Source organism: Protopterus annectens, chromosome 2.part0, assembly GCF_019279795.1.
Source record: "Protopterus annectens isolate FY-2018-M chromosome 2.part0, PAN1.0, whole genome shotgun sequence".
Taxonomy (NCBI): Eukaryota; Metazoa; Chordata; order Ceratodontiformes; family Protopteridae; genus Protopterus; species Protopterus annectens.
The window spans coordinates 1298712175-1298723749 of NC_056728.1; the positions used below are offsets into that span (position 1 = coordinate 1298712175).

The following is an 11575-nucleotide window of genomic DNA, read 5'->3' on the forward strand; positions in this document are numbered from 1 at the left end:
GTCTTTGTCCCCGTTCGTTGATACAGCCTCAAAGTCACCCATGCAGCTTTAAAAGCTAATCCACTCAACTGTTTTACTTTTGAAAAAGATGAAAAACCTCTAGCTGGCTCTGAAATAATCTCATCTACCAGAGCTCTTGCTCTAGCTACCGGGAGCTTTCATTCCCCAAAGTGATGCAATCCCTGCCCGAGCTCTTGCTCTAGCTACCGGGACATTTCATTCCCCAAAGTGATGCAATCCCTGCCAGAGCTCTTGCTCTAGCTACCGGGATGTTTCAAAGTGACATAATCCCTGCCCAATTTGCATGTTGTATAGAAGAGCCAGTGGACCTCCCACACTATGTTGCCTTGCCTAGCCCACTCTTAGCCTAGCAAAATGTCAAACTATAATCTCACTTTTCTGAAGAGCCCTACTGATGTGACAAAGTACAGGCAGAAACAGTAACAGCTACAAAAACTAAGAGCATAAATTTGCAATGACCATGCGTAGACATTTATTGCACATTTTCACATAATCAGATGTCTGCCACAATTAAATCGACAATACTACAGATTTTAGTATGCAATACCATATGTGGGTGCTGTCATGCAAGTCTGAAACATTGTTTAGTGAATCATTTCTTAGCTATTTAACCAAACAGGAAGGAAAGTTAGATGAACGGTTATTCCCAGTGCTATGGAGCTTGGTTCTGAGTGCAACAAAAAAAATTCTCCCACTAATGAAGGAAAGGCTGACAAACAGTACAGCTCACAGCAAGTGACCAGACTATCACATGCAGATAATGGGTCAAATTACCCTTCGCTCTAGGGAAAGTAGGTGTGAAGGGGGAGGGAAGATACCATGAAGAACTAAATTTCAGCCTTCACAAGTTAGCATTTCTAAGAAAGCAGTTCTGTAACATTTCCACTGCTTGTCTGAAGTCATTAAAAAGGATAAAATTTTAACCAAACAGCAGTGAATACCTGCAAAAATCAGTGGACTGACAGGAGCTTTAGGGAAAATGTGGCAGATCTGATGCAATTTTTTGGAAACAACGCATTCTGGTATACTTAGAGGCAGACAGTCAGAATTATTTCTGAATGCCAGACCCCATGTGGTCAGAAATTGTGTACAAAAGTTTATCTAAAAAGCTCTAAATACTCCCAGAGTGGTGTTAAAGCATAGGAAACATGGTAGACAGACCACAATGCTTTGCCACAGATAACATGCACCCGTCACCCCTGGGATTCCGGATACTGGCTAAAGGCTTTTTGCCCCTATAGTGCCTTTTTTAGGCAAGGTTCAAAATTCACAACCGTAACAGGCAAGCAAAAATTGAGGGTAATGCTACTCAATGCTAGAAGTCTAAATATCAAAATGCACTCACTCGAGGCATTCCTTAAAATGGAGAATAAATATCTGCAGTGACTTGAGGCCTGGTTCAAGGCTCCAGAGAGCATCCCTGCACTACCAGACTAAAACTCATACCACACTTTTCAGCCATGTAACCTGGACTGAAACACCAAAGGTAGTGGTGTCCATATTCATTAAGGATATCCACACCTCCAGGCTAGTTGCTCAGCATAATGCATCCAAGGTTATCCAAGTGCAACTAATTCTGGGCAAAACTGCAATCCATATTGTAGCTCGCTACAGATCCCCCACCATGCCCCAGGATTCCCACTCTTTTCTTGATTTACTGAAAAATATTAGGGTTCAGCCAAACTCCAATAATGGGTGACTTAAACTACCCCACCATTAACTGGGAAAACTACTCTTGTACCAACTCCTTTAGCTCAATGCTTTCTGGAATTCAGAAACTCCAATGCGCTGGATCAACTTTATCCACACCCCCACCAGGGGCAAATAAACTGTACAACAGAAGGAAGAAACTGTTGCCAAGAGTAAAATCCCACGAGTGGAGGAGCTCCCTGGTCAGCCTCAGTAAGAAGCTGAGAGCCCTAGGCTTATAAGATCCTCCAAAGCTAGCTACAAAAACAAAATTGCCACTAATTCGAAGGACAACCACAAAGCGTATAGCTATGTCAAGAATCTCAATGGCAACACCAAGATCTGCTGAGTTACAGCACAAAGGCACGAAAATTACAGAATCAACTGATATTGCCAACATCCTGGCAGATAAGTGCCAACTTACCCCCACCCCCTAAAGGGCCCATATCTATACAGAAAGTCTAATAACTACGCAAGTAAAAGCTGCACTCTCTAAAGCCAAACAGAGCATCCATGGGACGAGACATCCCAGGCTGTGTTTTACACGAACCGGCTCCCCACTTAAGCACCATGTTGCCTCATCAGGCTGTGCCCACAGAATGGCACACAGCAACAGTTATCCCACTCCACAAAGGGGGAGCCACCACTGATCCCAGGAACCATCAACCTATTAGCCTGATAAGCCTGGTCTGCAAGACCATGAAATGCATCATGGAACTCATTGGTAACCTCCAAACTCTGGATCCCACCCAGTTTGGGTTTGTGAAAGTCAGATAATGCCTCCTGAACCCGACAGACTTCTTTGAGGCAGTCAAAGCCATAGATGAGGGTAATGGTTCACACAGCCTATCTTGACCTTGCCAAGGCTTTCAACACCATCCCCCATTCTGAATTATAGCTAAACTAGGTATAAATCCCCATATCACAAGATGGGTTGCCAACTGGCTCACTAACAGAACCCACACTGTAAAAGTTGCAGACTCCAAATCTGACCTCAAAGCAGTGACAAGTGGAGTACCACAGGGTTCCGTCCTGGGACCTCTCCTGTTTTGGTATCTACTTCTCTGGAAATACAGGCCAACACAGAAGGCCTCTGGTTAACCAAGTTTAAGTTTACAGAGGACTGCAAACTAGGAGCAGTAGTCAAGTCCCCAAATGATGTGGACATCTACAGAAAGGCCTTGGACAGCTGCCTTGAGTCAGAGCCATGGCCTCAAGCTCAATGCCAAAAAGTGCAGGGTCATCCCCTTTGGTAAAAACTCTGTACCCATAAACTACCACATAGGCAGCTATCTACTTAACACCGAATGCATGAGACCTTGGGACCCAGGTGGACAGTACTCTCCTTTAATAGTCACATCGCCACAGTAGTCAGGAAGTCCTACGTGGCACATCATAAAACCCAGTTGTCCTTTAAAGTTCGGCAACAGGGGGCAGAACAAAATGCAGTTGATGGAACATAGGCACACATTAAGCTGCATGGAAGTTAAAACTCGTAAAAGTTTTAAACCACGATTGTTCCTAAATATATGCATAGTAATTTTACTACAAATTCTCCTTAACGCTGGTTCCTGGTCTCGTGACTGCTCTAACCCCCAACACGAGAGCCTACAGCATCTCCTCAACAGCTACAACCTGTTCCCTCGCTAAAACTATAGTGACATTCCCGGTCATCTGAACTCTAATCCAACGTAGAACGTTACATCATTACGAGTCTTGTGCATTATAGAAGAATCTCTCAACTAGTGGTATATTCAGAGACACTAAATTACTACCAATATCTAAAAACGTTAACATAAAAAGTGTTAACATAAAACGTTCCAAGTCTGACATACATTTTAGACATAGCTCTGAGCCTTCCATCTCCAAAATGAGGAACACAACCTCAATGGGGGTTAATGGGCAAAATGTGGAACACATTGAGTTAATAGCTTCCATTTACCATGGATATCAGTTAAAAAATTCTTACACAATGTGTCAGACCATTTTAATGTGGAACATGAACTTTTAAGAGCCCAAACGAGGTAAGCTCCTCGTAAGGAGGTACACTTGAAAGGTACGATTACAGACTTAAACAGATCAGTGCATCAAGCCGATTAGTCTTATTCCAGAATGATTTGATACCTCTGACGTGAGCGGGAACAGGAGAATCAACGAAAGAGGTGAACCACGAACATTCGCCAGAGATGCTTCTTCTAGACCTAGGATGTCTTCACAACAGCAGCCAGACACACCCAGATCCTCGATAGCCTGTAATACAATTGAATCCGAGAAAGTATTAGGAAGCGAGAAAATAAAGATCTATACAAACACCACCACACACAAACGAGACAATCATCGTTATTACATTTTACCATCAAATTTCCTCAAAAGGATCCCCATAAACTATACATTAGTAGTATAACCAAAGTTACGCCAACGATTAATAGTTGTTTCAATACTACTAATACTGTTGATACCAGACCATAAATTCATTTTTAAACTGCGCACGCACACCCAAGTATGCATAAATAAAAAGTGCGCACTAAGGAGCGGACACCTACACGCCACAGTTAGTGCGGTGTCATGCCTTAAGCCGGTCTTATCCCGATTTTCCTACATCCCAGTTTTCACTCAAGTTTTGTTATTCAATCATAACTTGCGACAATAGCAGTTTAATACCATAGCGCTATAGTTTAAAAACAAACTATTACTTCTACAGGTAGCACCAATAGCCCCTTTTACTCCCGCGTTTGAGCATCCTGCTTACTTTCATACAGAAGATAACGGACAAAAAAATACCGTTTTAAAGCCGCCTGTTCCACGATACATAATTTGGATCCCTCCAAACAATCATCATCCCACACAAGCTTCCTAAATACTTGGATAAATTAAATACAAAATATATATATTAGGGGGGGGGGCAGGCGAGGCACGCCCGTTTTTTTCTCCTCTCTCCACCTGTATTTTATTACGCGAGGTAATTCGCAAATCACAACCACATCAAGCTGAAACGATATTACATCCTGGCGCAACAGAAAACACTACGTATACATCTACAAATAATTCAACAAATCTCCTCACGAAAACGAAGAGGTCAACCGATCCAAATACTCACTTTGCTCAACATCTGAAAGAGAAAAGGGGAGGGGGAGAAAAAAATTAATAAAAATTAACTGCAAAATAATCAACTAGAATAAATCATTACCCGCTAAAAAGAAACTTACAGAAGGATTAATTTCCATAGGTTTCCACTGCATCTTGCCTTTATTTTTCCAGCACAACTATTTTAACAGACGTTACAAAATATTAAACCGTTTCTCTTCAGACACGGTTGTTAAATACGGCAGTAACGGTCTCGTTCCATTTTCGATGATCCTGTGGGGGTGCTAATACTGTCTTCGCTCTTTGTTTTAAGCAGTATTGTTTTGGAACAAAATAAACATTATCTTAATCTACCAAAGGATTTAAAACTATGTTACTATACTGCATTTCACATAATGAAAAATAAAGAAAAAAAAACTTGTCTATAGCATATGTTTAGTACAGTCCGTGTCATCTGATCTGCGTAGAAGGTGCTGGTAAGTAAACCCCCTTGATTTTCTGAAATAGTTTAATGCACGTGTGGAGGAGGTATTATATGTGGTTGACTATAATAAACAAGTTAAAACCATGCATGTTTTCTCTAGTCAGTGTTTTATATTTACTCGTAATGTCCTTGAAAACAATAGCAATAATAATTTCTTATGTTTACATGCCAACTTTTACCTATTATACTCCCGTATTACTTGTGCAGGGGAACATATGTTAAATCTTTGTTCGAAAATCCGGGCCATACCCAAAAATAATGGGTGAGGTGGTGGGTGGATAGAAGCCCAAAACCGGGGGCCATTTTAAATGATATTCTAATTCGCATAAAGTAATGGATCGAAAAGTTTTGCATCAGCATACATTTTTATGAACAATAAAAAGCTGAGCAGGTTATCATAAAATCAAACATTTCACGAAGGACAGGACAAAAATGAAGCACTACGAGAGACAATTTCGACTCATCTCTCAACCATTATTCTAGTAACATTCTAAATTAATTAGTGTAATATATAAAATTTGCTTTGGTTTTGTTTGTGTGTGCGCCCCCAGTTATTTTTGGCTTTGTTCCTAATTCTTTAGTAAAGAAGTTAGATGAGCGCAATGCTAGAAATAACAGTTCAGGTGGCATTTTCCCTGTGTGTCACAAGGATTATGTTTTGATATAATCATACAGTAGAAATAATTGCTGTGAATATCACTGGGCATGGTTTAATTGAGAATGTACCATACCTCTCAACTGTATAGATTTTCAGAGTCTGTCCAGATTTTTTTGCTTCCTGTTTGGTCTTTTTCTCGTAAAATTGTATTGTGTTTTTTTTTTTCTGACAAGTCATTCAGTTCATTGAGGAATGAAGTAAGAAAATAATAACATGCATTTGAGTTTCAGACTTCATGCCTTCCAGAAAAATGTATCAACTTTATAATTTTCAAAGAGCAATATATAAAAACTGTCCCTATGTTTGGGCCCTTGTTCCCCCTCCCTTATTTATGATTTCTTGCTCTAAGAGGTTGAGAGATGGGGTGAGGTTACAGAAGCACTGTTTTTATATCTCATCAGACCTTAACCTTTACATCTGAGTTATCTAAATGTGTTAACAAGACATAAGTATATTAGCCAGTGACCAAAATGCACCTAGACTCATATTAGAAAGCCCACACTTCCAAAGGTAACAATGATTCTGTTTTACAGATATCTGTAGATTTTCTAGGATCAAAGCAACATGATGATTTTAAAATAATTTATGGTAAGACATTTGATGCTGTGTTTACTAGATCATTAGAGCCTCCCCCCTGGTAATTCAAACCAAAGCCGTGTTTTTTGGCAGATGGAATTGATATATGGAAAAGGAGTAATTTGATAATGAGTGCCCTGCTAGGAAATATTGTGCAGCCAACTATGATGCCATTAAGCCATCTGAGTTTGTACAAAATTGAATCTAAGGATAGTTAGTATTTCTTTTATAATTAGGCTGACACACTAGTTTGACAATGTGTACTATGTAAACAGAACTGGTCAAGCGGTACAGCTTTGTGAAATAGAAACTTATTAAAGCTTTCAAGATGGAAGAAACAGCACTGGTTGAATATAAAGAACAACTTGGACAAGAATACTATTTGGTACAGGGCAAGTTATCAAAAGTTTAGACTATTATCTAGAAAGGCAAAGAGAGGGCATGAATACATTAAGGATAATACAAAATCATTTTATAAGTACATAAAATCTATCTTTGTTTGGATTTGTCTAGGGCAAGTCATGCTTACTCAACTTGGTGGATTTTTTTGAAAAGGTCACCAAAGTAATGTATGAGAGTAAAATGGTATACACCGCATATTTTGATCTGGCCTAAGCCTTTGACATAATTTCCCACTCTGGCATTGTAGAAAAGCTAAATAAACTAGGAATAAACCCCTGTGTCACCTGATGTATTTCCAACTGGCTCACAGGTAGGATCCAGATAATCAAAATAGGGGAAGTTACCTCCACAAAGAGAGCAGTCACCAATGGAGCCCCAAGGGTTGTATGTTGGTACCTCTGTTGTTTGGTATCTACTTTTCTGAAGTAAAAGGCAATACTAAAGGGCTTTGGCTGACTTAAGTTTGCAGATGACTGCAAGCTAGGATCAGTCACTGAATCCCCAAATGACTTAGCCGTCTTGCAGGAAGGTTTGTCTCAAATAAATAACTAGTGTCGAAATCATGGTCTGAAACTAAATGCTAAAAAGATTGCATTATTGTTTCCTTTGGGAAGTCATTTACTCCAGGGAACTACCACAGTAAGCCTCTAAAGGTTTACCCAGTTGTTCAGGATTTGGGAACTTATGTGGGCAGTGACCTAACTTTTGACCAATGTGTGTTTATTGTTGTAAGAAAGTCCTTCTATTTTGCACAGCTTATAAGCAAAGGGATTGCATCTAGATCTAAGGCTGTCATTTTTCCCCTTTTACTCAGCCCTCATTAAACCAATCTTTGAATATAATGCTCCCTTTGGCATGTATCTCTCCAGACACATGAAACAACTCTCCAGACACTTGCAACAACTGGAACGCACACAGATATACTTTCTAAAAGGTTACAAGGCCTGAACAACATGTTCTACATGGACCAACTCAAAGCCTTGTCACTATACTCTGCATCCTACAGACTGCTAAGAGGTAGCCTGTCTCTGATATACAAGGAATTCTCTGACCCATCACTGATGGATTTATTGCACATGAACAAATCCAGTGGCATAAGAAATACTCAACCTTGGGAGATAAACTTCTTCTGCGACATTAACAGAATGGTTTGGAGGGAAAGGCATATTTTGCAGAGAATACCGGTGCTGTGGAACAGACTCCCCATCCACATAAAACAACGTTCAAAGTATATGAATGTGTAACTTCCAATGTTGAAGAGTCTAATTAGACCAGCAATAGTGTATGGGTCAGACTTTGTATTTATGGGTCTTGTGAAATAAACAAACTGGAGAGAATTCAGAAGTTCTACATACCACAGATATCTCTTGCCAGGGTTCTTAGTTATGAAGACAGAGATTAAAGATATAAGTTGGATTCTGTTACATATCACTAAGTACAGGAAATTTGATTTGGGTGTACAAGTGTTCCAAAGATGTTGCATTGCAGGTACTGGCAGGAGAAAAATTTACATCCAATGGCCTTAACTCAAGAAATAGCAACTTGCTTATATTTATGCACAAACACTCAAGATATAAAGGAAATTATTTATTTCACTGTAGTACTGCAAAACTTTGGAATGCACTGGAAAGTCTGACAGGAGGATTCACTAAAGTCTACACGGTCACTTTTCACCGTGTGAGCATCGTGGCAGTGTAAGTTTAGGGCTGGAGTACAGATGGCCTTGGGTTCTAGTACAGGGTGTGCAACCTTTGTTTTACTGTTGTGACATTGCAATTTATAGCAGTGAACTGCAACATAGACAAGTGTTTTCTCAACCTTGTTGTGGCAACAGGTGTAAGTGTAGGACTACCATACACATGGTCCTAGGTTTGAATACAACATATTCCATATATTTTTACTGCTGTTCCACTTCCCATTACAGTCACTCTCCATTGTAGCACTTGACGTGGTTTAGCTTATATTAATTATATGTATGAGGGCTGAGGCACTAGTATTGTCAGTTATGTATTCATTTATCTGTGTATTATCACATTTATTTTCAAATGTATGACCGTGGGTATATTGTATGCTATATTTCTGTAAGTATATTTCTGCTATCTGGACTACCATGGCCTTCACATTTGTCTAACACACATACACAACTGCCTGTACATCCAATAACCTTAACTTTGCTTTGCTTGCTACTGTTGTGCTGTACTTACCATCATGCAAACACAGTGCTCAGAGGTGCACACTGCTGAGCACCATGTTTGTGCGATGGTAAGAGGAGCACAACATTTACAGACAGTGTGCGCACTCCCAGTAAACAGGATGACTGGAATTGGTGGGAAAGCATCATTCTCCATTGCTCTAGATCCATGACAGGCATTTGTGCGGGAAGGTATCAGGCTTAGGGCACAGAGATGGGGTATCCAGGAGTCTAAGATCTGTATTGGACTCCTAGAAGAACCGCAGTCCCAGGCTTTTGCAGGGGGACTATTTGGTTCCCACCCCAAGTCGTAAGCTTGGGATAGTTTAGCCCGGACTGTAACCAGTGCCACTGGTATCCCCCACACTGGTGAACAATGCAGGCATCACTACACTGACCTCAGGAGGAGGAAGAAGGATACCCTTGACCATTGGATCGGGGAATTTAGGACTGCGGACATCCCACACCTGTGTAAGTATCAACTACAGAGAGTACTTGTAAGATTTAAAAGCTGAATATAGGCAAGACTGGTATTCTGTTGTGTTTTGTTTTTTTCATAGCTGCCAGAGACCGGGAGGTCAATGTACGAACAAATGGGGCCAGATTGGCGAAGATGAGGGAAGCATGCGGTATGTATGCAGCAGTATAGTAGTGTTATTCTAGCATTAAAATTTAAATATAGCATTTTATAGAGTTGTATCAAATTGAGCATGCATATCTCAACTGTAAAAGCAAGTATGCATGCACTAGTCTGTAGCACAAACCAAGAATACAATATTAGACTTTAGTCAGAGGTGGTGGGTTCAAAGACCGCACTTCCCAACTATACAAAACTGTTAATTCTTCAATTATGTGTAATGTAAAGCTATAAACTGTAATCTGTATAACTGGAATACGCATATGTGCAATATATGCACATGTCAAGGAGTAGTTACTGCAATCTGTAGTATAGTGTGCATCTATTAGAAGCTGGTAGGCTTAAAAGTCATCTGTTGGTAGTTGGTAGTCTTAAAAGTAAAAGTTAAGATAATAGAGTCAATTGTATCAATGTGTTGTATGTCACATATGAAGGTACTAATCTCTCTTTTTTCTCTCACCCCAACCCTTATCTTCTCTTTTTTAATTTAATTTTCATTTTATTCTTATTTATTTTTTATGTGTCGTCAAAATGTGTCCATGTCATCCACGTATGCCACATCATTAAATGCTCCACAGCAAAGTGGGGTAGGCCTGCCCCACAGTATCTGCCTGCCCTCCTCCACCGGCTCCAGCACCATTGCTCAGCACGTCTGGGAGCCAACCTGGCAGTGCCAGCTCTACAGTACCTGCCTCCTCATGTAGTCCTGCCCTGGAGGCTGGTCCAGTGGTACCCCCCATGAGCAGTGGCAGAGGTTGTGATTTTTATCACCCGCACTGAATTGCCAGGGATGGTGCATAGGGTTGTGCTCCACGCTGTTGGTGCATGCCTAGGCCAGCTGGAGAGGCTGCTCTCCCTCATTTTACATAATACCAGGAGAAGGAGATCATCAGGCACTCCAGCCACTGGTGGAGTGAGGTGCCAGTGATGACAGTCCATTGGGTGAGAACTCGATTCTCACTGTCAACCATCTTGATAACCATGGGTTTGTGATGTCCCCACCCTCACCCCAGTCATGATGTCTCCCAACTTTTTGTGTCCATCATCATCCCTGCCTCTTGCCTTGTCTGTCTGCAATTGCTTCATCACCTACCCAGCTTACCTCACCCAGACATTCCTCCATCCCTTCCCCAACATTACTCTGTTTCTCAAAAAAAAAAAAAAGAAAAAAGAAAAATGGGTACCTGTCTCTCAAAAAAAAAATCATCCCATACATAGCTTTCCATTTCATACATGTGTCTTCTGAGCACACTTGGTTCGGTCCAGTTGGCTATACAACATGATTGTATTGTGGTCACTTCTCTCTCTGGAGGTGACAGTCCAAATTCATTTAATATTTGGCAGATATATTCACTTTAAAGTGTTAAAAAAATGGATAGCTATACTTCTTTCTTACCTCCCTCCTGCACATTCCTGGCCTACTTTCCCTTTGTTCTTCCCTCTGCTTGCTCCTCATTTCACCACTGTCCTGTCTTCCCCATTATTTTTCTTTAACGCATTATTGCACAATGGCGCACATCACCCACCAACACGCAGCAATGGTAATGCAAAAATAGTTTAAAGTATTACATACAGCTGTATCTGAACCCAGTACTACCTGGCCCCAAAAAGGAATGTATTACTGCATTAACGTGCTGCCATAGAGTCAGTTAAGTAGCAGATGTATTCCAGAGACACAGTACTGAATTTCAGACTTTGTTCTTCCCCCTGCTTGCTTCCCCTTTCACCACTTTCCTATCTACCCCATTTTACCACCTTTAATCTGGTAAAAAAAAAAAAACAATCACACACAACACACATAAGTAACAAAAGAAAACAATGGATTCCTTCACT

At 40.6% G+C, this 11575-nt stretch overlaps 1 protein-coding gene across 1 annotated transcript in view; it reads right to left on the reverse strand.

Moving 5' to 3' along the window:
• UCHL1 (ubiquitin C-terminal hydrolase L1) overlaps positions 1 to 5037 on the reverse strand; it is a 294833-nt gene extending 289796 nt beyond the window's left edge. Inside the window, exons 1-3 of the mRNA XM_044061468.1 lie at positions 4917 to 5037; positions 4808 to 4819; positions 3835 to 3960 (exon numbers count right to left, since the gene is read on the reverse strand). Coding sequence (XP_043917403.1) covers positions 3835 to 3960; positions 4808 to 4819; positions 4917 to 4949 — 171 coding nt within the window. The 5' untranslated portion in view covers positions 4950 to 5037. The remainder of the gene's footprint in view (positions 1 to 3834; positions 3961 to 4807; positions 4820 to 4916) is intronic.
• Between the last annotated feature and the right edge of the window lie 6538 nt (positions 5038 to 11575).